The following is a 27,474-nucleotide window of genomic DNA, read 5'->3' on the forward strand; positions in this document are numbered from 1 at the left end:
AGTGATACTCGGGTTGATTTCACACCTTAGCTCCGAGTTGCTCAGCGGTGCATTAACAACTAATGATTCAACCGAGGGAGGCCTGGATTGCCATTTTGACTTGCCAGATCTTAGCACACCCTTACAGAAACCCGGAAGCCTGCCAATTAAGCTCCCAGTGTAACTCGAAAGGGGCCTTCCAAGATGCTTGATCTTTAGGAAAAGGAAATTAAACTAATTTTGAAAGCTACTGACATGTGAGTTTCCTTAAAATGTAAGTAGTTGAAGGCTAGGATGAATATTATGAGTTCCTCACATAATATGTATTTGAATATATGTCATGGATTCCAGGCAGAGCTCAAAACTACTCAGGGCCGTGGGTTCTTTTTTCTTTTTACCTTTATTCTTTTTTTTTTTTTCCCTTAAACGTTAATGTATTCCCAACCTGAAATGTTCTTTTCAGAAAGTTCTGTGATGCTAACAGGATCAGAGTGACATTTTCACAAAATGAGATGAGGTGCCATTGCCAGGACTTTGGAAAGGGCCCTAAATGCTGCAGTGTCCGTGACAGGCAGTGTGTCACCCAGCGGCTCGGTAGCACCCGGCTGGGAGGAGGAGGGCATTTAATTATGCGTGTAAGTTATAGCTTTGTTTCAAACACACAAACACGCAGGCCGGCGACAATATTAAACACGCAGTCACGCTTTCCCTCTGAGTGTGAAAGGTGCTTGGATCTTATCTTCCCAGATCCAGGACCTATTTGCTTCCTTCTAAACAGCTTCCTCCTGCCCCTTAGATAAGTCAACAGGGGGAATCAGCCTCCAAATTTTGCTAAATTGTGTACCCTGACAATGACTTGTAATTAGGAAACCTCGCATGGATCCGAAGACCAGAGGTGGCTGCCGCACTCCTGCCGATTAAGATGGCTGCGCCGGCACCTTGCCACAGAGAAAGGCTGGCTCAAAACATCGATTTTTCTCCCCACCCTCCCAAGGTTAGGATTCTGCTTAGAACTCTCTGTTTCCAGCTAAAATTTCCATCACCAAAGGGCCTGATTTCAGGCAAAGGAAGGACCACTTTAGCAAATGAGAGAAGAGGAATGGAGAGGGTCATTTCAACTGCAGCAAAAATCAGCCATGCCATTTTCCTGACAGCACTTTAATTATGATGAAAGAACAAGATGCTTTTTGGTTTTTACAGAGGAGGCTTGTGGTGGGGGGAAGGGAAGGGACCTCTGAAAGAGATGTTAGCTGCCTCGCGGCAGAGTGCAAAGCGGGCTGTCAGGGCAGAGTGATGGATAGACGCCCTTGGGGAGGGGCGCCAGCCCCTCCCGGTCCCGGGTCCCATCACCAGGTCTGTGGTCAGGCCTTGCTGTTTTGAGGCAGGGGTGCACCATGAATAGGAAGGGCTCATAGGGCAGAACTTAGCAAGCCACAGGCTGCTGGTTTCTCCCTTCCCTTCTGTGGGCTGAGCTGTGACTTTAACCCCGAGGCGGGGAGTCCAGCTTGTGTTCTGCTCCACTGGCTTTGAAAGCAGTGGAGGGGTTTTCAGTGGTCACACACCCCATTGTTGGAAATGGTGTTTTTCTTTAAAGTCAGGTGTGTAGTTCAAATAGACATTCAAGGGCCTTGGAGCTGCAGAGAGGGCCACAGAGAGCCCTGCAGGCTTCAGAACTGATGTTCTGATGCGCGGAGGCCATTTAGGGTGGGAAGAAAGTTGGAGAACCAGAGGTTAATAGGCTTCCGTGAGCTCAGGCATGAAAGGGCCCATTTCCACTCCCACCCTCCTGGGTCTGTCTAATCCCCACCCTGACCTTAGGCATTGAGTCCATAGGAGGCTTCCTAGTGGGTTGCCACAACCCCCAGAAGTGGCCCTGGGATTCTGGACTGCCGATGTTTAGAGACAAATCAAAGAGAATCCTAGACTCTCTCAGCTGAAAAGAGCCTCGGGAATGGGAATGTAAGAAAGAGGAGCAAAGTGCATCCAGGTTAGCTGCGAGGTCCCCAGGGATCCCACAGGAAAAAAAAATAGACATGGAAGGTGCATCTCTCGCATCCCTTTACCTCCTTCCTCCGTTTTAGGGCTCGTTCATGCCGTGCAACAGAAAGGCAGGCTGCTTCCAGAGCCTGGAGCAGAGAATTACACAGAGCAGGAGAGATGATTTGAACCTGCTCATCTCAGCTGCTTTTCTATAACTGAATTACACAATGTCTCTGTTAAACGTGATGTCACTGCTGAGAGCACCCCACAGTCTTGAATTAAACACCAGTGAGCATTATTTTCCCCCTATGGAGGCACCCTCCACGGCAACTTTCCCCAAACAATTTGTGATTTTCTGGGGTTCCTTATTCCCCTCACTAAATTGTCATGCTGCTAGAGACACTTCTCATTTTGATGATTATTAAAGGGCAGCAGATAATGAAACAGCAGGGACTTGGGGGTTTGTGGCAGGTAAATTATGGACATTTACGAGTCAAACCACTTTATCTCTTGTGCTCAACAAGAGGATTAACAAGCAAAATGCAACACCTGCAGAATCTGTTGGAGGGGCAGTGGTCTTGAGACTGCAAGGCCGTACTGCAGGGGTGCGCCCGCCGAGATGCTCCCGTCCCTGCAGCAACTGCAGATTCCCCATCCGAGCCGAGCTGAAATGCAAATCCTGTCTCTGTCTAGATACACGGTGATTCTGCCTGCTATGGAGCTGGAGGCCCTGTGCTCGGGCTGATTTCACTGGACCAGTTAAGGGGAAAACACTAGAAAAATATGTTGAAACCCGTTTTCCCCTTTTTCACTTGGAAAACAATATTAGAGGCTGGCAGTTCAGTCTGCAAGGAGAAAGATACGAGGGCAGCATCCTGACTTATGACCCTTGGGGGTGCTTAGATATTTTATTTTAGAGCGATTTTCGTTTGGAGAGAAAAAAGAAAGATATAGAAGCTGGCAGAGTCTGGGGGTCAAAAGCATGCCACTGTAGGAGTTGATGCCTTTTCAATGTCAGAATAAGGAAAGTGCTTGAGGATTTTTGTCCCCTTGTAGAAATAAATAGGCACTTCGGAAAAGGAGAATATTCTGTTTTTTGAGAAACGTAGTGAGGTGATGGGTTCATGTCAGGCAGCAGAGATCATAATCCTCTCGGAAAAGTTGGTCTCATTTTTCATGTCAGAATTAATATTGGTTGAGATTAGATAGCTGCTTAATTTAGACCATTTATATTTTGTAGAGTGCTAAAAAGGAGGGCTCCAAGCCGCTTTCTGGCAGCAGCAAAGCCAAATAAATAGGAACAATATAACCTTTTTAAAAATCCATTCTTTCTGCTGTGGCTTCGCTCTGGCAAATTTTGAGTCATTTAGCACAATCTGAAAACTCAGATTTTCATTGCTAGGAAAATGTAATGCTTCCCACTGTCATACAGCTTTTTGTCGCCCATAAATTTCCTATTCTTGGTGACCTTTTTGACTTGAGTTTTTGTCATCTTGACGCTGAAGCATCCACTCAAATTGGTCAAAAGTTCAATTGTGAAAAAGCATCTGGTTGTTTGTCTACAGATGGCCAGTTTGCCTGAGTATTTGAGAGGATGAGCTCATCCGACCACCTACCCTAACATGACCCCAGCACAGCCCAAAGGCTGTAGATAAACTTTTTATGAATTGAAGGAACAGACGTAGAATCCAGCCTGTGCTCTGAGGGACCAGACAGGGAGGGCACGAACAAGATGTTGGCATCTTCTTCTTTTTCTGCAGTGACCATCTGAAGTCTGCTGCAGAGGGAAGGAGAGGTGAAGTAGCAAGCCGGTCCTTACAGGCAGGCGCTGGGAGGGAGAACCATGCTTAGAGAAATCCTATGACCAGGCTCTTGGCAGCTTCATTCCCAGGGTCAAGGTTTGTCTGGTGCCTGCAGCCATCTTAGAATTTAGAGGGAGCTGAAGCCACCTGCAGCCACCTGCCCTCGTTTTGTCTTAGGTTGTAACCAGCTTAACCTAGCCAGTGAAAGATAAGGATAAGTGTTGCTTTTATAGGAAAAGTATCCATGATTCAGTTTCTTGAAAAAGCCGACACCGCCCCGTCCTCCATCCTTTTATCTCAAAGTCACCAAAACTAGGACTAGATCATCAATCTTTTCTTTCTTTCTTTCTCTCTCGTGTGGATAGCCAATTTAGACTCTCTGGGCTACAAATTGTCCTGCTCTCTCACCTCAGTAAGCAGGCAGGCAGTTGGGGGAGGGCGGGAGTCGAGGAGAGGCACGCCATGGGGTAATGGCTCCTTGGCACATCTCCCTTTAGGACTTCTTCAGTTGTGTGCAGTTCATTTCTGTTTGCAAACAGCTCAGCCCAAAGCAGAGCATCGATACGACCCCCAGATACTGTTTCTAATCGATCTCACGTATTTTCCCTCTGCGGTGCAGGCAGGGCAGAGAGAGCCCAGATGTATTCAGACCAGCAAAGCTCCCCAGCCTTGATCCTTATTTTTATGTTACAATCACAGAACCTTGAAAATGTGTTTTCAGCAATTTACCACATACCAAGAATTTCAGGGAAAAAAGGTCAAGAATTGATGATTTAGATTTATTAGTAGCCCCATCAATCAGACCTCAGAATTCTAATACGTCTTTGCCAGACAAATCAATGTCACATTTGTAAAAGGAAGAGAATGACAGCTGGGTGATCTCACAGAATTATCAGGTATTGGGAGAAAGGTTAAGCAAGGGTTCAATTACTATCAATCTGAGTTTTTTGTTTGAAACCCTTGGGTTTGCTTGCTGCTGGAAGCTTCTTTTTTTTCATTTGCAGATTTACTGTCCTTCTTTACATGTTTTAGAAATTATACGTATGTTTTTCTCTCAAAATCTCTTCTGCCTTTGGCATCCATTTTAGAAACTAAATTTTTGTTGTAGAGTTCTATTCTTTAGTCATTTTTTAGGCTGCTGCTTTTTTTTTTTTTAACAAAGTTCCCCTCTCTGCCTTCTGTACCCTCAGTAAATATAGCAGGTATGTAGTTATGCCAGGTTGAGGAAAACACATTTACGTAACACATTTAAGAATGTGCAGGGTAAATGAAATATGAAGGCATCTTATATCTGAGATTAAAACATTAAGTGTCCTTGGGGATCACAGTAGTCAGTCAACAATCTGGTTTTTGCATATTTTGCATTCAACGAACTCATGGCAGCTCATTGAAATGATATATTTAGAATAATTACTGGCTTAATTAATAGAAAACCATTTAAGAAACTCACTTTTAAGGCTGAGGATTTCTTTAAATTACTCTACCATGGGGCGCCCCCCTGAGGCACGGGTTAATAACATCATGATAAGAATTTTGCGTCAGTGAAGTTTTTCTAGACTTTGGGCTGCTTTAATGGTTTTGAGTAAATCAAGGATCCGTTTAACCTGCAGATTAGATGTCTTCGGGTCCTAACTAAGGTTTATATCAACTTCCTTTGAAAGTTTCTTTCACGGCTAGGCTTTTGGAAGCAGTTCCAGGAAGTCCAATTATTTAAAAATCCCATTACTCTGAAGAGAGAGGTGATCTTTTCGGGATAAGAATGCAAAAAACCTAACATTGCTTTGAGTTGGTTGATATCTTCAGCCATCGTCTCAGTGAGATGGAACCAGTCTCCAAGGTGGAAGATCCAACAGCCTCCACAGTTGATTCTCTCTCCATTGGCCATTTGGCACCATCTTGCCAGACGATAGGGGTCCAGGGCCTGTGTGGTCAGCAGGATGGACCAGGGGAGCTTCGTCTGGATCCCTCTTGGCTTGACAGAGCACAACCCAACCTTCTTCCTTCCCTGCGCTGACCAGGACACCCTGTGGGTACAGTGCAGTTTGCTCAGGCTGGCCTTTGACACTTCAGGGATGTCCTCTTAGCGGCATGTTGACGTTACGCCAGAACCCCAAAGGTTTGGTGTAGAGTCCCACTCACCCTCCTTCATGGTTGCCAAGTTCCCTCAAAAATCAGCTACTTTCCTGGGTGACTGCTGATTTCTCACCCTGGGTCTGACCAAGGGACTCGGTGAAACGCTTGCCCTGTGGCCCCCACCTGTCAAGGTGTTCCTGTTTTATACTTGTGAAGGGCCAGTTTTCTAGAGTTTTAATTCTTGATGTTAGGTCACTGCAACCCTGCGATAAAAATAGGTATAATTAGTATGTTACAGATTAGACTCTGCATTTCTAGCTTTGTGCCACTTCCTCTAATAATACCAATTTTGGTGACACATTTCCTAGAACCCCAGGCTTGCTTCGATTGCTCAAATCCTCCGAGAGCTTCGTAGAAGACAGACCTGTTTGCCTTAAAACCCAGAAGGGTTTGGTCCTGATCAGATCTCTCTGCTCCTACTTTCTCTCCCCTGCGTTCCAAGCTCTGTCTGGATTTTCCTGTTTTCTGTTCAAGGAGCAGCGCCTCCATGCTCCCCTGAGGCGGGCATTTTTGTGAACGGCTGAGCACACATGGTCTTCCGTGTCTGTGGCAAAAGGCCCTTTCTGGCTGGCTCCAGAGTCCCCACCAATTAATCGAGGGGAAAACTTGAGTTAGGCATCACAATTTCAGCCAAGCTGGGCATACATCGAGTACACCTGTCACTTGAGCCGGTGTCCAGAATTCAGCCCTAAGGGTCACAGCTGTGGCATTATTTCAGCATGAGCAATTCAGTATTTAATGTTCCTTAGAAAAATAAATCATTCCAAGCTGCTACTGGTCACCTATTAACCCTCAGAGGATTTCGTGGCGGCGGGGGGGGGGGGGGGGGGGGGGTAGGGGGGCGGTTGGGGGGGGGGTGGGTAATCCATAATTTGCTTGGCTGGCAGGGAGAGCACATCCTTCTCAGTTCTGTCTTTTAAAAGACCATTTCTTACGTAATAGAGAACAGGGGCTGCAAAAGCAGCATCCTCTCGTGCTGCAGCCACAGCCTTCCAGGGGGAGAAGTCAGACTTTCTTTTCATTTCGTTTATATTTTTACCTGCATAGTACAGGTACTTCTTTCTACAGATGGGCAGCTTCCATTTCTTTCCTCTTTTCATGGTGGTTTAAATTAGCCTGCCATCATTGGCAAGTCTTAATTTACAATTAAGTACTAGGGGGGAAAATTCATCATTAATCAGATCTTCTCACTTTGTGTAAATGGCCCCCAAAAGCAACACACATTTTTAATTTGTCCTCCCAATAGCTGAGCCCTTCTGTCACCTGGGTCTTAATAAATGAATTGGCTATCTGCAATTAATCCACATAGTACAAATCATTTGAAAGCTGAGTTGTCTGCCTTCTGAAAGAAATTGGCTATATTTAGTTTTTAAAGCAAGCATGCTTTGTGTTCTTTGTAAAGTCAGCGACATTCTTTCAATTTTTTCAGTGTAATTAGCACAAAAGGAACCGTAATCTGAGAAGGTAGTAGAGACTAAAGCGATTGAGAGACAGGAATGTTCAAGAAAGCGGGCAGAGGCAGCTTTCCAGTACTGGGCAGCATGCAGAGACCCTGGGACGTGGCTGTGGGTAGAGCTGAGGTCTGTAGCTCATAAAAACATCTCCTTTTCATCTGATCTCCAGACTGGTTGCAAATACTTGATGCTTTGGCTGAATAATTCTCTCCTCCTCATAACTTCCAGAGGTCAGCAAAGACCTTAGAAAGCCACAGTGCCATCTGGGCTCTGCTGATGTTGAGTGGGCTCCTCACAGGCCACGGAGAGGGCTGTGAATGCTGCCAAGCCCTCGATAAACTGCTGAGTGAGGGAGCGGAGGGCGCAGCCTCTGGGCTCCCCAGCAAACACCGAATTTTGAGCAAATGGAGGCTAACTGGAAATCATGCAGGGTGCAGCGGGCAGGAGAGCTGGGGCTCGTGTGTAGCTGTGTGCAAAGGAGGAGGCCGCCTTGCTCATCTGGAAGCTATGCTCTCTGTGTCCTGAGGGTTTGCTCCCCCTCGAAAGAAAAACCCAGGGAAATAGGTGGAGCTAAACTATAATTACACATTTTTTGATTTCAGCTTAAACGTGTGTGGGCAAACACAAAAAGATGAAAAGGTACCTACATTTCCAGATGAATTAAACGTGTGACTAATTATGTCACATTAATTGCTTAGTTCAGGGTTTACCAACAGCAGATGGAAGTGGGACCAGAGAAGGGGTTTTGGCTATGAAGGCAAATGACACCCACAGCCCCATCAGAATCTCAGTTGTCCCAAACTGAGGCTAGTAACTGATTGCAAGCCTGTTTGAAAATCATCACCCACATTTGGTTGGTAGATAAATAAAGTAAAAACCCAAGATGTAAAACTTGTACTTAGCAGGTGTTTCATTTGTATATATGTATACACAAAGCAGCATTTAAAGAAAGAAAACTTATTACCTAGTTAGTCTGGAGTGTTTAACTCTCTAAACTCTTAATTATATGGGGCTACATTGGAAGAATTGAATACAGTGAAAAAACCTAAAATCTTTAAACTGAGAATACTTAAAAGGATTCTTTCACTGAAGGAAATCTTATTGGGACCTCAGCACTCTCTTGGTTGTTCCAACCTGCTTTTTATTTATTTTTTCCTGTTGTTACTTGTTTAGTAAGATGTTGGACTGAAATGTCATTTAAATAAGGCACCTTGTAAATAAAAACAAAAGTTAGCTGGCCCACACCTATTGTCACCTAGTCCTCCTTGCCTCAGTCCCCATCCTGGCTGAGTCTCCATCAAGGCCAAGTTCAAAGTGCTGAGCAACAGGTTTTCCCGTTACCTTGGCCTCCATGAAACTTTGTTCCCCCAAAGGAAGTTGAAGATAGTTTAGGAAAATTAACTTTCCTGCTACAGAGTGGTAACACTTTTACTTTTTTTTTTTACCCAATTAAGATCTCTAGTAAGTGGGTCCATGGGTCTATGGTTGATGTCATTATGCCCCTAATCCAAATTTTTTGTCCATCTAGAATCTTCAACCAACTATCATATTATTTAGGTTTAAGTTTTAAAAGGAACAGAATAATGCACATAGTCTCTTTTTTATTATTTCTCCCTTTTAAGGTAGATAGTGACTTTGTTAAACGTCCACTTCCACCCACTCTGGGGCTCCTTGGGATGTTGTGAGAAAGGCTGTAAGGCCTTGGGGACTGGTCATCCCTGGGGACCAGGAGCTCCTCTCATAGATGGGCCCACCCATGAGAGTCAAGAAAGATCAATAAAGGCGCGAAAGGTCCTGATTGCCCTCATGTTACGTGCCATGGTATTCAGTAGATGCTTGAAGAACATCTCACAGCCACTGGCCGGGTCCAAAAACATTGGCCAATGTGCCTCCACATTCTGTTTGGATTAGAGTATGTTCTGAATTTAAAACAAATTATTTTAAAATTAGTTGATGGAAATTAAATAGGGAAATTTCATATGGCCATGCAGTTAATTCCTTGATTTCAAGTCTCCTGAAATAAAGTTTTACTAACATAAACAGTGTGTTTAGTTTAGAATGCAAGTTTAGGAGTAATCTGTGGTTGAATTTACTAACTAGAGAATATGACAAGAAAAAAAAAATGCCCTAGGTAATCACTACATTAGATTTTTAAGAGCTTTATGGTCCTAGGTAATAGAACCTTCTTACCAGGGGTTAACTGGGACAGGAAGAGGCTTTTTGCAGTGCCTGCTTTCATCGTCTATATAGCACATGCTTCAAGTCATATTCATTTGTCATTCTAGTTAAATAAAGCGCAGAATGTGCTTTAAAAACAGAAAGCACTGTGAAAGCACTAAATACTATTATTACAATCTTACAGCTAAGGTTTCTGTTTCAGTGGAAACTTATTTATTGTTTCCTAGGCTATTAAAATAATATTATATTTTCTCTGGGCTCTTGGAAAATTATATTTTCTCTGGGCTCTTATAATAACCCCAACTAATGAAAGGCCAAGAACACTCTTGTCCAAAAACTGAATTACATCATTTAGTGTAACAATATTTTCAAGATTCTAAGCTGTAGCGAGCCTATTCCTTCTAAAAGTAGACAAGGCATTCTTAGGAAGATGCAAAAGGGCCAAGGGACACATCCACCCATAAATATGAAGCTTACAAGACCACAAAATTCAAACCCCAACATATGAATCCATCCATTGTTGTAAAATATGCACTGTTGGAAAGAACTGTTGCTGGGCCATCCCTCTGTGTAGCATGTGACACCATCTGCTTCACCAAGTTGTATCATTAGGTGACCTAGTGTTTTAGGTTAGGGGTGTGTTATTATCCCCACATGCTGGCTTTGGCATGAAGCAAATCACCTGAGCGAGGGACCTGTGCCCTCTCTGGGCGTTTTATACTCAGAACATTCTGGCCCTTTCCCCTCTCTGGAGCCTGAAGTTTCCATAACTTCTATCTCTCCCCGGGCCAAGTAAGAGGCCCCACTGGAAAACTCTCTAGTCGGGACTGTTCCAAGAATTATGCTAATGAATTGCTCTACTCTCAGAGCATAAACCAGGTACTTAAAATGGTAACGACCTATTAAAATAAATTACTAATTTATATGAAAAGGTCACGCATGGTGCCCTGCAAATCTGAAAAGGCTTTTTTTAAAAAAAATAAAACTTTTAAGGCCCCGGGTAGGTCAAATGCTAGACGGAAAACTGTAGACAGTGTCAGCTCACCATGCCAATTAAGTAAAATCTCATCTTTCACTTTGTGTCGAGTGAAAACAGAAAGCCGAACAGACCACAAACGAGCTTGTGTTTCAGAGCTCTTCGTGTCTTTTGCTTACCTATAAACCTTTGATTCCACCTGCTGTCATTTATTTACAAAGTAAATGCTTTATTTGTCCATCAGTGGTTGGTCATAATAAAATATAGGTGAAACCTACACTTAAAAAAAAAAAAAACATTTCAAGGATGGCCCTGCTAGGTTAGAAGTTGAAATGACGAAAGCCTGACCTTGCTTTCTATCTTTCTAGGACAGTAGTCCTGATTGTGCCTTGCCTGGGATGTGTATCAGTATATGACATGGGACAGTTTCACTCCTTTCAAAATCCACGTGTGATATTTATCTAAAAGGGAGAGATGGCAACCCAATTCAGGGATTTACAAACAAGGAGACTTCATTATATTTGTTGAAGTAATGTGTAGCTACTGGCATAAGTATCAAGGTTTATTTGTCACTATTTACCTTGTTCTTCTTAAATACAATGCATTTGTGCTTTGCCACATTGGAAGTTGGAAGGGAGATGCTTTTGAACAAATGGAGCAGAACAAAACTTTCTGGCCTGTTTCTCCTCTTTATAAGTCTTCACTTTTTTAAATTAACAAGTGATTAATCAAATTCAACCAAGAAGTTTTTATTTAATATATAAAGATATAAAACTTGGGCCTTCAAGTAGTTGCTAATCTAGTTGGTGAATGATGGTGAGTCATGATCTCTTGGTCACAGAATCACCGATTCTAAGGCCTTCCTCTTGAATTGGCTTACTAGCATGTTTGGGTCTACCCATTTAAAATTTTTATCTGGTTTTGTTTAGGTGAAAAGCATAAACTTAGAACAGTAGTTCATTTGAGGTTTTTTCAAAAGAGGGTATTTTTTGGATGGAAAAGAGGCTCTAATCCAAAGTGTGACAAAGACCCGGCTTAGTTTGGATGCGGAGAGGAGGGCAAATGCAGCAACTTTCAGCAGAGTTCAAGAAAGTCAGAGGCCTACAGGGAGGCGCCGTAGCAGCTGCAGGTTATGGGGGTCTGGCCTGTAGCTTTTACTTCCTGTTCTTAATTCCAAGTGTTCTTTCGTGACTTTGAATTGCTCTCTGTTGTCCATTCAGATCCATAAAAAAGAGGCCTTGTAGAATGGGGGTAGAGGTGTACCTGAAGGAGCCAAGACAAATAATACGTGACATCTTCATCTGTCACACTTTTTCTTATTTTGAGTTGAGCAAACCAGGGGAAAGGGGGGATTTCAATAGTGCTGTTGAATGTTTAACAGTGTCTTTCTATTTCAAAGAAAACTTAAAACTACATGCGACAATTTGCTCCGAGGCCTCTGAAAGTACCAGACTCCCATCCCACAGCCCTAGGCATGATAGGTGTGTTTTCATTTACAGGTCAGCTTCTGTCCTTTCTTTCTTTCCCCCTAAAACTCGAAAGTTTTACTGATGGTTTATAAGTCACAGAAGGTTAAAGGTGGGAGACAGTTCATAATTATTTTGTCTGTCTGAGTTTACTGGCAGGTGTGCCTGCCACCCACCAATGGCAGTCACCTGCCTTAGCCTGGTCACCTGGCACTCCACTCACCTGGGCACAAGGTGGGTGTGTGGACCAAACATTTATTGAATGAATGAATGAATTGTACCCCAAAGCAGACACCTGTGGCAGCAAGTGACTCAACCAAGGTCCTAGGAAAAGTGAGCAGCGGGGGTTGAGAAGTTGGTGTCGCTGCACCTAACCCAGTGATCTCTTCCACATCCTAGTGTGGGGACACTTTAGAGTTTGTAAACAATCTGCAAACAAATTCCTGTTCAATAAAGTACTTTTCCCTCTGTTGCAGAGCCCACCGGGACACCCGGGCCCACCACCTCGCCCACCTGGGCGGACGCCGGGTACACCGACTCCGCAGTCACGGCCACCACTGCTCGGCTCCGTGTCGCCGGCGCACTGCCTGCCGCCTCCTGCTTCTAGCCGCGCTAACTTTGCGCTCACGTAGCACCTCTCATCAGATCCGAAACCCTTTCCAGGCGTCAGGATTAATTAGGCTTGCCGACACCTACCTCCACGGGCGCGCGCCGCCGTGAGGGAGGGGTGGGTGGCTGTCCCCGCGTGCGCTAACCGGGAAGCTGGAGGTAAGGAGGCGCGCAGCAGGGGTAAGCGCCGCCGTCGCACACTTTGCACGCCGCCAAGGGCTACACCACTCACCGAAAATTGGGAGGCAGGTCTGGGAGGCGGGGTCCGGTGCCCACCGCCTTGGGCGCCCCCGCGCCTCCCGCTGCTGCGCCCCCCGCGCCCCCTACCCACTCCCGTGTCGCCCCCACACCGGCCCACACCCCCTGGGTGCGCGGCGGCCCGTTTGGGCACGTCCTCGGCGGGCCGATTTTTCGGCTTCCCCTTCGGTTTATAGGGGCCGCCGCTGTGGGTCCGTCCTCTGAAGAGGCTGGGGCGTCATCGGGCTGGTTAGGAGCGCTGCTCTTCGGCGGGGACACTCAGTCGCTCGGCACCGCGGAGCGGGCTGCGTCAGGTGGCTGGCCCGGCGCGGCGCTTGCTCGCTCGCTCGCTGGCTCTCGGGCTCGGGGCTGCGGCGCCGCGGCTGGAGCGAACCCCTGTCCCGGCGCGGGGCGGCGGGCGGCCGGCGGCCGGCGGGCAGGCAGGCAGGCAGGCAGGCACTGCCTTGCGTGTGAGTGCACCTCACTCACATGTAAGTCCGGCTGCACCGTGGCCTCCCGCGGAAGTGCGAGTCGCCCGGCGCGGGCAAGAGCCACCGGGGCCGGGACAGGGCAAGGGCGCCCCGGCGCTGCCGCCCTGCCCGCGCCTCCCGGGCAGCCCCCAATTCTCTCTCTTTTCTCTTTTCTCCTCTCCATTGGCGTGCCCAAGAGCCAAACCAAGGAGCGCCTGAGGGTAACAGCAAACTCGTGCCATCGCGCCTCTGCACTTTTCTTTTTTGAGTTGTTTGACATTTCTTGGTGCTTTTTGGTTTCTCGCTGTTGTTGGGTGCTTTTTGGTTTGTTCTCGCCCCTTTTTCGTTTGCTCATCCTTTTTGGCGCTAACTCTTAGGCAGCCAGCCCAGCAGCCCGAAGACCGGGCAGCCGCGCTCCGCGGCCCCGGGGCAGCGCAGCGGGGATCGCAGCCGAGTCCCCCGACACGGGGCGCACAGGGGCCGGCCAGGCCGAGGCCGGGGGCAGACCGGGCGCCCGGGCCAGGCGAGAGCCGGGCACCCCGAGGTGGCCGAGCCGCCATGCTGAAGATGGCCATGAAGATCAAAGCCCGAGCGGCGGAGAGCGAGAAGAAGACAGCGGCGGCTGCGGCCGAGGTGGCTGCCGAAGCTGCGGCGGCGGCTGCAGCGCTGGCCGCGCCGAGAGAGCCGCTCGCGCCGCGGAAGAGCGGGGACACCGAGAAGACCCCGAAGAACCTGGCGCGGGAAGCGCCCCCCGAGAAGTTCCTGACCGAAAAAGAGCGAAAAAAGATCGAGAAGAAGCTGCTGGAGCAGAGAAGAAAGGAAGAGAAGAAGAAGGAGAAGGAGAGGAAGAAGTTGGAGAAGATGCAGAAGAAGAAGAAGAAGGTGCCAGAAGCCCCGGAGGAGCCTCGAGGCCCGGAGGCCGCCGCCGCTGCCGCCGCCGCCGACGACGACGAGGGCGCCGCGGAGGGCGCCGGCGGGGGCGACGAGGGCGCCGGCGGCGCGGGCACGAGTAGGGCATGGGCCGAGTGGGACACGGACTCGGGCGACGAGGACGATGCCTACTACACGGCGCCGCGCGTGGGGGGCGTCGTGTGGCGGCCCGGGCCGCTGAAGGCCGGCGCGCTGAGCGCCCACCTGCCCCTCGTGGTCTTCCTGGTCTTCTCGGTGCGCAGCCCCTCGTGGGTGCTCAACTTCCTGCTGCAGAAGCGCACGGAGCAGGGCCGCGGCTGCGGCTTCGTGTTCGGGGCGACCTGCTGCTTCCGAGTGTTCCTGGGCTGCGCCTTCTTCTCCTACTTGGGCGGCCGCGCCAAGCGCAGAGGCCGCGGGCGCTCCGGGGCCACGGGGGCCTTCGGCTCGGGCCATGGCGCCCGGCGCCGGGGGCGCGACGAGCGGCTCATCTAGTCAGACCCCCCACCCCCGTCCCCGCCACCGCCACCAGACACCACCATCGCTGTGTAGTGTGGATTTTTATTGAGTATTTGTGTGTGTGTTTGGACACATTTTCCTTTTCGGTTGCTCTGTCCTTTGGTTCGTGCTCGCCTCGCTTTTTCCACACTCCCTGCTCTCTGGCTCTCTCTGTGTCTCTCTCTTCTTTTCGAAAATTTTCCAAAGTCCGGGCTCGGGCTCGCGCTCCCTCCCCTTCCGCCCACCCCGGCCCCTCGGCGGCGCCCGCGGGAGGGGGGGGCCCGCGGCCTCGGGGGCCGCCGGGCGCCGCGGCCCGGGGGGTGGAGCGTTGGCGTCGTGCGAGGGGTCGTCACTGGCTCGGAGACGCCCCCTCTCCCCCCGCGGCTGGCCCGGCTGGGGCCCGAGCCAGGGGGGCGAGGGGCGGCTCCCCGGCCTGTCCCGTCCCGGGCCGGGCGCGGGCGGAGGGACCCCCCTTCCCGGGCACCCGGGGGGGCGCCTCCCTCCGCCAGCTCCCGCCCTCCCCGCTGCCGCGGCCGCTGCCGCGGCTGCTCCTCATCCCTCCTCCTCCTCCTCCTCCTTCCACCCCCCTCGCCGCCGCCGCCTCCTCCTCCCCCCGCCTCCCCCCGCCCGCCGCGGCGCTTTGGGTCGGGGCGGCGGCGGGGCTCGGGCCGAGGCAATAAGAGCGGCGGCGGCGGCAGCGGCGGCAGCAGCTCCCGCAGCTCCTGCTCTGGTCCGCCTCGGCCCGGCGGCGGCCATCAGCCCCCTCGGCCTCGGCTCGAGGGGCGGGGAGCTGCGCGCTGCCCTCGGTCCGACCGACACCACCTTCCCCTCGCGCGGCCCGCGCCCCGCAGTCCGCCCCGCGCGCTCCTCCCCGAGGAGCCGAGTCCGCGCCCGGCCCGCCCGCCCGGCGCTGCCCCGGCCCTCCCGGCCCGCGTGAGGCCGCCCGCGCCCGGCCCCGCCGCCGCCGCAGCCCGGCCGCGCCCCGCCGCCGCCGCCGCCATGGGCTGCCTCGGAAACAGTAAGACCGAGGACCAGCGCAACGAGGAGAAGGCGCAGCGCGAGGCCAACAAAAAGATCGAGAAGCAGCTGCAGAAGGACAAGCAGGTCTACCGGGCCACGCACCGCCTGCTGCTGCTGGGTAAGGGCGGGGCGGGGGGCGCCGGCCCCGGCCCGGCCCGGGGGCCCCTCGGGGCGCCCCGCAGGCCGCGCGCGCCGAGCCCGCCCCCCGCCCCGGGCGCGCGCTCCCGAGCCCGCTGCCCGCTCGCGGGCCCTGTCTCTGGGGGGCGAGGCCGGAAGGGGGACCCCGGGGCGCAGATTCGGCCGGGCGGGGGCTCAAATTCGGGCGGGGGGCCGTGGCGGCGCGGGCGCGGGTCCCTCTCTCCCGGGCCGCCCTTCCTCCCTCTCTCTCTCGCCCTCCCCCTCGCTCTTTTTTCTCTTTTCCGCGAGGCCTACACGACGCCAGGGGTTTGGGTGCGTGTTGGGGAGGGGGAGGGGGAGTCCCACAGGGCTCGGGAGACTGCGACAAAAAGAGGGTTTCGGGGACAGGAAATGGGGTGGCGGGCAGAGGGAGGGGGACCCGCCTCCGTGGGGTGTGTGATTTGTTGGGAGAGAGAAAGAGGGGCCAGAGAAGGAGGGGGTGACGCGGGGGGGCGCCGCGGCGGCGGAGGGGGCCTCGGCGAGGGGAGGCTTTGGCGGGGGAAGCGGCCGAGGAGAGTGGGGGGGGCGGGTGACATCAGCCCCTCGGAAGGGATCGGAGTGGTAAAGGTGGTGCAGTGAGGGGGAGGGGGCGCGGGCGAGTCGTGGCGCCGGAGTTGGGGGGAGGGAGCGCGGCGGCCGCTGGGCGCGACTTGGTGCGTTTCGGGCAGGACAGACTGTGTGTGCGCGGAGCAGACGTGTCCCGGGCCGGGCCGGGCCGTGGAAGGAAGAGAAGGAGAATCAAATAAAATAAGACCAAAAAAAAAAAAAAAATGGAGTTACTACGCTAAGTGCCTAGTGAAGCCAAATGACACGTCATTTTTACAGTATGACCTTTTTTTCCCCTTCCAGACATGCAGGCTTTTTGAAAAGCAAAGAAGAGAATTAATTGTAGCAGATGCCCGCACCCCCCCCCCCGCCCCGCAGCAGCGCCCCCCCAACCATTAACACACACATTTTCCTGTTAGTCGGCCACATTGAGAGTGCTTTGTGAAAAAAGAAAAAGAAAGACATTCACAAATCAGATAGAACTGGAAAATGACATTTGTCTGTAAATGGCTTCTTGGTCTGGAAATGGCGTTTTTTTGGTCCTTTTCAAGGTGGGAGGGGGGATTGAGAGCGCTTTAAGGAGGAGATTTTTTTTCCAGGTGGAAGGAGATGAAAAGACATTAATTAGTTGTTTGTCAAGTGACATTTGGTTGGTTGCGTTTTGGGTTTTCTCTTTTGATTGCGGTTTTTCCTCTTTGGCCAAAAAAAGCGGAGGGGGGGGGACATTATTAACTACAAGGAGATGGCCTTTTCTCCTTTTTTCTTAAAGGTGCTGCTTTGGGGAAAAAAAACAGAAGCACAAGAAAAATTGTTGAAATGACCAGAAGATAACACAAGCATTAATTAGTGTGGAAGTTTTCCACTTCCTGAGTAATTTGGCTGAGTTAATTTGTGAATTTGCTAGGTTAAGACCTAGTTTATGGTCACATTTCAACGAAACAGCTTGATTGTGAAGAATAAAATGTGTAAAAGGCTGGTCTTTCTTTGTGGTGGTGTTTGGTTTGCTTTTTTCGGATGGGTCACGTCTTTGTTCTCCTGGGTCCAGATTTACGTAAAGCAGAAAATTATTAATTAAGTGAAAATAAGTCTCTTTGGTGTTTTATGCATTTGGAATCTCAATAATTAAGTGGTACATACGTTGAAGTCGTGCCTAAAAGTTCTAAAGGTGGAATTGTGCTGTGTGAATATTAATATACATATAATTTGATTTCAAAGTACAAGCCTAGAAAAGTCTAGAATCTTTCCTAACAGTAATGCTGTCTTGCTGTCTGAATACCAATCGAAAACAAGTGTGATGCTAATGGTACCTTAAATTTCCAACACCTTTGCGCAGCGGCCACAAAGTCTCCACTTAAAACTGGAGGCTGTTGCTCTGATCACACCTTGCCTCACTGTGGGCTAATCTTCCTCAAGTGTCCTGGTCTACATGGCTACATTTGACTGCTATTTATTGACAGCCCCTGCCACGGGGGTCTGCAACCCAAGCCAGGGGTTGCATTGTTATGTGGTGATTCTCACCAAATGATGCCTCCCCCCAACAGAGGAAACATAATGATGCCCCAAATCCTCTTTTTCATCTGTCTTAATTTAATGACATAAAAATTGAGTGAATTACAGTACCACAAGAAGATCTCGAAAAGATCTTTTCAGTCCAATTGTTTAATTTCATTAATGTGGAAACTGAGGCACAGCTCTGTTTGTGCCTGTAAAAGAGAAGTGTTACGCATTTTAATTCCGAAATAAGAATATTGGGGATTCTGATTAATGTTATATATTCTCTTCATGGAATCTCTTAATAGTGCCTTTTAATATTTTAATTTATGAGAGCTAGGCTCATTAAGATACAGTGTTTACTTTGAAATCAATGTTTCTGTGGAAACTAATTTTAACTTTTACAAATATTGATTACAGCCTCGTGAGAAGGCAAGTGAAGGAGGAATGCTTTGCTCTTTGGGGCAGTAAAACAAAACAATTAATAAAACTGAAAAAGAAAGAAAAAGAGGGCTAAAAAACCCAAACAGGTTTGTGTGGGAGGAGGGCAAAATATTGTTCACACAGGATTATTTATTGGAGAGAGTGCGCATTTGCAGAAAAGAAAATGGAAAAATAGTCCTAGCTTAGTGAAAATGGTTTTTTTTTCTGTAAAATTTTATTTTTACAAATATGATTTAAAATGGAGGCGTGTGTTCCTTCTTACTCTTTTAGTTGGGGAGGGCTGTGGGATCTGAAAATTCAGTGGTTTCCAGGAATATTTTTCCTTATGATTAAAGTCTTGTCCTTTTAATACTTCTTACAGTTGGTGCTGCATGTTAATAATGGTTCTCAAGGACTACAGTTGATATTAAAAATTTTTTTGAGAAAATAACAGAAAATTGATGGTCTCCCATTTTCCCCTGCAGTATGCTTGTTGTATGCAGAGGGAATTTATCTTTAGAAAGAGAGAGTTTGCGGGAAGGGAGGGTAGATAAAATGTAATGTTGTGGTTTTAGGGGTTGATTTTTAAGTAGCCCAAGGCGAGGGAAACCTGCACAGAAAGAAGCTGCATTGTGAAAATGGTTAGAAGGTTAGTGCTGCGTCAGCACGTGATCTGGAGGAGACTGCAGCGTCTGGGCATTGTTTGTGAATCTTGGGTATTTTAACCATGAAACATCTGACAAACAATGAATTATGTAGCTATGTACATTTATGTGCCCATTTTACCAGTGACTGCTCACATTTCAGAGATTCAGTTTCACAGTTTTAACTTCAATTTTCCTTTTCCCCCTCAAATGACAAAATTGCGTCATCCCCTCTCTTTGCCCCTTTGCTTGCCCACCCCACAAATTTTAAAACAACCAAAAGAAAAAAAAAAAGACACCTAAAAACAGTAAAACCTTTATTTCTTGTTTGTTGTTCTGATGGTGAAATACTGCAGGTAGACACGGAGTTGGACATTTATGTCATTTTCTTTGCGTCGAAATGTCCAGGAAAATTGCGAGTCTGTTATTTTGTTTGTTTTTTGCCTGTTGCTTCTATGGAATAAACAGCAGTCCTCTCCCTGCCCAAAGTGAGTAAAATGCCTCCTTCATAACCTGAGACTTACTTTCATTTTCTAGGTGCTGGAGAATCTGGTAAAAGCACCATTGTGAAGCAAATGAGGATCCTGCATGTTAATGGGTTTAATGGAGAGTAAGTGTCCAGCCTGCGCAGGGGCGCACAGTCAGAGGAGCATCCTGACCCTGACCTCTAGGAAGTTTAGGTGGGGGTGGGGGGCTGGGCAGCCCATTTTCACTTAAGTTTTTCAGCCTGCATTTAGAAAATCCTGGGAAGAGCTTGTTAGGGGTCTCCCCCCCCCCCGCCCCGCCCTTTTAATCTTCGGTGCAGCAACAAATAATAATGGTAATAATAATAAAGCCCCAGGGTTCTCGTGGAACAGCTCCCTTTCCCAGGAGAATAGAAGCAGGTTGGCCCCGTGACTGATCTGCCGCAGACCTGCCCACAGATTTTGGTGCAGTGGGGTCTCCAACACAGCTGACACTGGTCGCCACCGTCCGCTCCTTTGCCAGGCGCAACCCCTGCAGAGCCGGGTCCCCCCCCCACCCCCAGCAGATTTCAGCGCACCCAGGTGCAGGATGTTTTAAACTATTGGGGAAACACTTTCAATAATATTCCCACATAAAACAAAGTTGGAAAAGGCAGCCCTTGTTAATAATTCCTTATCTCCCCCCCCTTTGGAATTACATTATGGGCAGATCATTGTTTCCCTTTGTAAAAATCAATAGTCTTGCCTAAAGACTCAAAAAGGAGACATTTAAGCAATGGAAAAACTGGGAGTTAGGTACTTCTGGCCCATTGAAGGGTCATTTTTGCCTTTGAAAAGTCCTTCCAGGCATCTTGGTATAGGACAATGTGACGATACCACACTGAAAATAAAGACTAAAAGAGAACCCATATATTAGGGATGTAAAAGATAAATATGAGCCCCTGCTTGCCATGAATAATGCAAATGGAGAGGGGCGCTCAATATAATCAGGGAATTTGCTTTTCTCCCGGACCCCAAATGGGCCTGTCCCTCATTCTCATGTAACAAAATGTGTGAAACAGAACAAGCTGTTTACCAGCCTGTTTTCATTGGCGAGAGAGCAGTTAACCCCACTAGATTACAAACACCTGAAGTCACTAGTCTGCCATTACTAGCTGGTTAGCAAACCCACTCCCTTTCTTAAACCTGAATTCAATTGAAAATTTATCCCTCAGTTATATGCCTTTAGTTTCCAAAGGGGAGATTGAGTGAAGGTGGCATAGTTTAGTTCAGGTATGCACCCAAAAAGAAAACAAACCAATAAAAATCTGCATACTGTCACCTACTGTGCACTAGGCACCCTGCTATGCACTAGGCACCTGGGAAACAAAGATGAATTTTATCACCTCTTAGAAGTAAAAGACCTGCACTGACGGCTGCTCTTTATGGAAAATTCTAGAATTTCTTAGATAAGGGGGTAAGAGAAGGATGACGTCACCGATACAAATGGACATTTTAGTTTAGGGTGCTTTTTATGCTTTAACTGTGAAATTGGAAAGGAAATTGGAGTTATCGATGTGCACATACATGCTGTCAACCAAATATCACTTTTACTTGTCACAGACCAATTCTGAAATTCTTAATTCCTGACACACCCTTCAATAAAGCCCTGCCACCAGAGATTGCCATAGGTCAATAAACAAAAAGCCTGAAACAGACTTCTAGCTATGAATTTGTAATTTAAAGAAAAATCTGGCATAATTTATTTTCCCTGCAACTTGCTGGACAGAGCTTCTTCATGAGGCTACTGAAGCAAAAATAATTTGACCATCTACCCTCTAGATAAATATTTTGATTAAAACTGGACATGGCTAGCCTTTTTAAAAGGATGCAGCGGCCGCTGTTTACCTTAGCTGGAGTCCGATGAAAGATAGGACATCCTTGAAATAATTTACTTAAAGTTCTATTACTCTTGAGATTGCCCTGAAATTTTTTAATCTTTAGAGAAAGGATTCTCTTCCCTAAGTGAGCCAGTCTGTAATGCAGACGAGGCATTTAAACCAGAACTTCTCTTTTCTATTTACTTCCTAAAAAGAGGAAGCGACATTCCCAGCTTGCCTCCTTTGTCGAGGAAGCCATAGGTAATCTCCGAGGGTGTTAAATTTAGCCTGTGAAAGTGACATACAGGGGAATTCTTCATGTGAGTCTGGAAACCTTATTTTTATCTCGCCAACTGAGCCTCCTTTTTTCTTTTTCCTCACTGCAGTATTGCAACAAACTCGGTTTCCTTCTTAAATAGGAATTCCCTATGAAATGACATCCGTCCACTAAAGGGTGTTTTCCGTGGTGCAGGGCCTTTTCCTCCTCGCTCCCGTAAATGTGCGCTTTGTTAGGGCTGGGCTGAGCTATTAAATTTGCCTTAACTATCCGCAGGCTGCCGTGCCAATTACATTTTTAGAGTAACGTGTAATATTAATCTGACCTTCAGAAATACAGAGGTCAGATGTGGATTTTCCTAACACAAAGCTAACTCTTTTCCTTATGTTTAGTGCCACAAAAAGAAAATGCCATTAACATTGGTTGAGCTAATAAGCTAATCAATTACAAAACCACGTAGAAGGCTTAGCCATCCTGCCCTTCCCACCTTCAAGGAGGAATTCCTACCATTTATGAAGAGTTGGGTTTTGAGTGGTTTTTTTTTGTTTTTTGGGTTGTTTTTTCCCCGCTGCCTCATGGTCCAGGTACGGTTTTAACTGATGCCAATTTATGGGGAACAATCACTTATAAATAAAAACATCTTATAGGTAGTTTCCCCAATGGGAGGTCATTAATATTGCACCAGAAAATCCATGGGCAAAAGTCACCCATGTCTGTGCCTTTGTGCGTTCAGGCACAACACTGAAGATTGAGATCAGGGAGAATAAGGAGCCTCATGCGCTGCTATATTCTCGAAAGAATTATGAGATTACTCCCTGCTCTAGCTCCCTAATGCATGTACATTTAGTGAAAGCACACAAAAACAATTATGTGTCCCTCCTGTACCGACATGAGTCTCCAGAGGGCTCTGCCGATGCTGCAGCGAAGGCGCGGAGGCTTCCCTCCACGGCCTGCAGCCTCGCTGGACCTTCCAGTTTAGCCAGAGAGGCGACCTAAGAATTAACGGGAGGTTGAGGAATGTGGAGAGGCTGTGTGGGGTTTTTGTGAAATTGCGGTGCCTTGCAGATTAGGTGAGCTTTCAATCTCTCTTTAAAAGGGGCGGCGAAGAGGACCCGCAGGCTGCAAGGAGCAACAGCGATGGGTAGGCACATTCAAAAACAGAAAAACTTTTTAACCAACCAACAAACATGAAGATCATACTGGGAAACTGAGGGCAGAGGCCTGGGAAGAAAGCACAAGTCATTTAGGGGCCATCAGCCATCTTGGTATACGTTTGCAAAAGACACGTAAACAATGTCTTAATATTTCAGAGCACGTGAAGTGCAAGACAATTTTTTTGGCCATCCGTAAAGTATAATTAGATCCAGCTGGGGGAAAGTTATGGATTTCTGCATTCTATGATCAGTTTAGGATTTTGAGAATTGATGTGTTTTCACATGGTTTCTGTTTTCCCCAGCTCTCCATTTGAATCGGCTACTTGTCTTTAAAACTATCTGCTAAATTCATCTACTCAATGGTTGGTCTGATTTTAAGATTTCAGATCTCCTTGAAAAAAAGAAAACACCTCTATTAAAATACGTGGTGCCGCACTGTCCTTAGTTTTGAAAAAAATGTTCGGCAACTTGCAGGAGGTCATTGTTAAGAATGATCTCGAAAAGCCTTTGGTCTTTTAAAAATTATCACATTTATTTTTATCCAAGGTATTTTATGTTAGCTACTGGATAGGAAATTAACGATGGCATCCATCTTTTTTTTTTTCCATTCATTATCATTTTTTTTTTTTTTCCCACTTCCTGCATCTCCACTATCCATCACATGCAAACACACACACGCGCATGCCAGGTAACCCATTCTGGCTCTGCTTGTCTATTCAGCATGCAGTGATGGAGCAGCCATTTTTCATGAACATGCAGAGCCCACTGACCTAAGCCTAGAGCATCTAAAGAAACAGCTTCTGTGGCCGGGGAGGGGCGGGGCAAAGGATATTGGGGTCAGGACAAAGTAACTGACACATGTTTGTTCATCTGTTTTTTTTAGAGTATATTATCCCTAGATGATGGCTACAGTTTCTCATCTTCCCGGCTATGTCCTATCACACTTTGCATGCTGGAATTGCCTGGTCTTAGGAACTTCTAATAAGAATAATATTCTGTTGTCGGGGGGAAGGGGGGATGGGGCCCTACCACCTAACCTCTAAAGATAACTGAAAAAACAAAAACAAAAAACAAAAATGGAATGAAATCCTTAATTGGCAAAAATGTAGCGTAGCAACAATCCATAAAAGGCATCTACGTAAATAGTGACTAATTGACAGTGTACTGTACCAAAAGTTGGCATTTGAGAAATATGACAAGTCCTTATTGAACAAACAACCTACTGTGTACTAGAAGCTGTGCTAGAACCCTTGAACCCTACTAATACCTTGCCTGCACTTCTATCTGTGACTCTGTTCTACAAGTAAATATAAGTATTAACATACGTGATAAATAAAAATTCTCTGCATGTTTCAGCAATCCCTGTATCCTGCGTCTGTCTTCTGTCTTTCTTCTTTGGTCTGTCTTTTCCCACAAAAGCACAAAGATAAGATAGAGCACTGAATGAAACTTAGTACAACGTATCCTTCCCTAACCACTTAGCCCACCGGGTTGGGGTGGCTCGTAAAATTTGAACCCGGCTAATCTGCTTTATACGTAGGTGGGGGGGGGGGGGGTGTGCTGCAATGTCCTAAACATCCTTCCGGCCCCAGCTTTTCAGTCCATCAGAATTCTAGCAATTGATATATAGATATATATTTTGGCTTTAAGTAGTTGAGAGACATCTGAGAAATTTTCTCTGAATTTCACAATCAGTGTTAAATTCATTAAGCGATAGTAAAAATGATGATAAACCTGCCAGCCCCCAGGATAATGTCTCCATCTACATAGTAATTGCTTCAATGGAAGAATTTTATGTTTTAGTATTACACACCCGAATTAGATTTCAGATTTCTATTTTAGATGTTTTATACTTGATATACTCCCACACCTATTCACATACGTAGATGAATACTGAACACGTTCTCAAAATATCTGTATTTAAGACTGGAAGTTTTCCAATCATCATACTACTACTTAGACCAAAATATCAAACTGAATGAAAGAACCTTGTTTCTGGAAATACTTTTCTCTTGCTGTATGTACATTTGGGTATTTAGGACCCAGACATATCTAATTTTTAACTATTGTGGGGCCTTAAAACCAAAGGTTCATGGCTCTCGTTACCATGGAAATGGAGCCTGTTTTTAATGAATGGGAATGGATTTGTCCTATGGGGTTTTAAGTAAATTTAAATTCATAAGTGAACGGGAGGGACAAACACGCGTCCTTTTAAAATCCTAACGTCTAACCGATTTTAGATTATAGCACCAAATCCGGACATCGCTCCTAATTTCAGAAACAAGCTTCAATTCTGCACGTACAGAGCAGAGAAGTCCCACAGAGGGGTGGGCACTCCCAATCCCTTTATAAGGTGGTTGCGTTAGGAGTCTGGGGGCCAGAGTCACACTTCAGATTGGGCACAAGTTCCACCCTCCTGATTGGCAGCACCTCTCACTGTCGTGGCTTCTCCTGAAGGTCTCCTGACTTGCAGCACTTTCATGTAAATGGCCACGAGGGGGTTCCTGGTACTGCCTGTCGTCCCCCACGGCACAACACGCACACCCTCAACCACTGACAAGAACAGCACCTCTAAACTCCTTATTCCCGTCTAACAGGAGCAGTGTCTCAAGGCCAGTTAGCGGAGGGCTGGTCCCGGAAACAGGCGAGATGAGACCACTCAGAAAATGAGGGCCACCCCTCAAATAAGTATGCATATATTTGTTGAAAGGATAAAATGCTCAGGAAATAGTAGCTGTTACAATTACTTGAAAAAGGAAAGACCAAGTTCTTTGCAGGGCAGGGCTGTTGGCAGGCGGACGCACGACCCCCTCAGCAATCCCCAAACCTCGAGGTCTGCCTCCCTGGGCCCCACGGACCTCTCAGCTGGGCTGCAGGTGCTATTAGCCCCCGTTGCATTTCCTCTGCGTTAATGTTCTGTCCTGTCCTACTCCAGAGGGATTACACGTTTAACTTCTACCTGAATTCCGTGACTCTTGGTGAATTAGCCAAGTGAATGCTTCAAAAATTGGGAATCTCAAGATGTTTTTTAAAACTTACACGCAGCAAGAATCAGGCTCTCTCCCTTCTCCTGTCTCGTGGCTCAGACTTTCCCTCTCTCAGCCTCAGTTTCCTCCCTTGTGAAGATAGCACCTTAGTTCCACGTGACAATCACATCCCAGGGCCTAATACACAGTAGGTATGTCATTCACGTGGTTCCATTTCCCCCCACTCCAAAACCAAGAAGTGAGGTAGGGGGCAAGGATGTGGCAGGATTTATACCCCAAGCAAAAGGTCCTTGTTTTCCCCTAAAAACACAAACTCGAGAATCTTCCCTGGCTGTGCCTCAAATGAAGGACAGTTTCTGAAAGACACACAACACTTCAACTGATGTCACTGGGTACCACATTCCGTCAGGGGACCCTAGAGGTCAAAGGGTGTGACCTTGTGGTCCCAGTGACTGAATGTAGAGCTGACCACACAGGGCATCCTATATGTCCCAAGTTAAAATCAAAATTAGAAAGCTACAAACCCTCTAATCTCTGCTTACTGGAGGGGACCTCCACCACCACCACATATAAGTCCCAGATCATAAAGACTTCTGGGGGCAGGATCTTATTCCTGTTCACATCGAGGGATCGATGTGTGTTAATCAACTAGAAACGTCATTCATTGCTGCTGGCTGCAGTGACAGACACACAATGACTATTTAAATAAGTAACAGGGCCGCAGAGGCCTGAAGTGTGTACTGACTCCAGCCCCAACCCCGCCCGTGCCCCCCACTCCTGTCCCCGCCTCCCCTCACCCCGCACTCAGTGGTTCTCAGTGTACTAACCCAGCTAGGAGTAGCCCCAAGTCAAGCAGGAAACTCCCCTCCCCAACCCCCCAATGACACCCCCCCCAACAGGGATGTTGATGAGGGCATAGGAAGCTTTTAGGAAGTGTTGGTGTGCAGTGGGGGCTTAAAGCAGATGGAACCACTTCTGAAACAGTAAATGAACATGTCCGACTTGCGGTACAGTAGCCTTGATCATTATCTCGATGCCAATTTGCTAATCTACCCCAACGGGTGTGTCCTCGGGACACACTTGGGAGGTTATAATTTGAAACCACCTTTATCCAGGAACCTCCAATCTGTGCACATATCTGAACCCATGACTCCTTCAAGAACAGAATACTATGCTTTTAGTTGTAATATCTTGCTAAAGTGACACTGTTAGTCAACGTGTTGCAACCTGACTTTTTTTTCTTTTCAATCCCACTGTAGTGAGAAGGCAACCAAGGTGCAGGACATCAAAAACAACCTGAAAGAGGCCATTGAAGTACGTGCTTGCGTCTCCCCCATTCTCCTAGCCCCCCCTTCAGAGGGTACCACCCCCTGACCGCTTTGCTCACTCACTTTCAGACCATCGTGGCCGCCATGAGCAACCTGGTGCCCCCTGTGGAGCTGGCCAACCCTGAGAACCAGTTCAGAGTGGACTACATCCTGAGCGTGATGAACGTGCCCGACTTCGACTTCCCTCCTGTAAGCTAAGCCCTGAGCGGCGCTGCCGCAGCCCTCCCCTACACAGCAGACAGGCAGGTGGTGAGCGGCCAGGTGGGAGCTGTGCTCACCGGTCCCCTCCATACATTACGCAGGCACACCAGTGTCAAAGCCACACTTCCAGCAAAACACATCTCAGTGCTATCGACTCTCAGGGAAAAGTTAATTGCATAAGGATCCTTAATGTTTAAAACAAAAATCACTAATGA

The 27,474-nt window shown here is 47.7% G+C and overlaps 2 protein-coding genes across 7 annotated transcripts in view; both read left to right on the forward strand.

The window, feature by feature from the left end:
- LOC106825115 (neuroendocrine secretory protein 55) overlaps positions 1-22,730 on the forward strand; it is a 54,819-nt gene extending 32,089 nt beyond the window's left edge. The window contains exons 2-3 of the mRNA XM_070486193.1: positions 19,527-19,599; positions 22,686-22,730. The gene's annotated coding sequence lies outside the window, so the exon portion shown is untranslated. The remainder of the gene's footprint in view (positions 1-19,526; positions 19,600-22,685) is intronic.
- GNAS (GNAS complex locus) overlaps positions 1-27,474 on the forward strand; it is a 53,742-nt gene that overhangs the window by 19,207 nt on the left and 7,061 nt on the right. The window contains exons 1-5 of one of the 6 annotated variants that reach the window (XM_044747859.2): positions 15,320-15,826; positions 19,527-19,599; positions 22,686-22,730; positions 26,990-27,044; positions 27,128-27,247. In XM_044747859.2, coding sequence (XP_044603794.1) covers positions 15,688-15,826; positions 19,527-19,599; positions 22,686-22,730; positions 26,990-27,044; positions 27,128-27,247 — 432 coding nt within the window. In that variant the 5' untranslated portion in view covers positions 15,320-15,687. Of the gene's footprint in view, positions 1-15,318; positions 15,827-19,526; positions 19,600-22,685; positions 22,731-26,986; positions 27,045-27,127; positions 27,248-27,474 lie in introns of those variants that run through there. The other 5 variants (XM_070486189.1, XM_070486192.1, XM_044747860.2 and 2 more) reach the window with 5 other exon arrangements.

This window comes from Equus asinus, chromosome 15 (assembly GCF_041296235.1).
Source record: "Equus asinus isolate D_3611 breed Donkey chromosome 15, EquAss-T2T_v2, whole genome shotgun sequence".
Classification (NCBI taxonomy): Eukaryota; Metazoa; Chordata; class Mammalia; order Perissodactyla; family Equidae; genus Equus; species Equus asinus.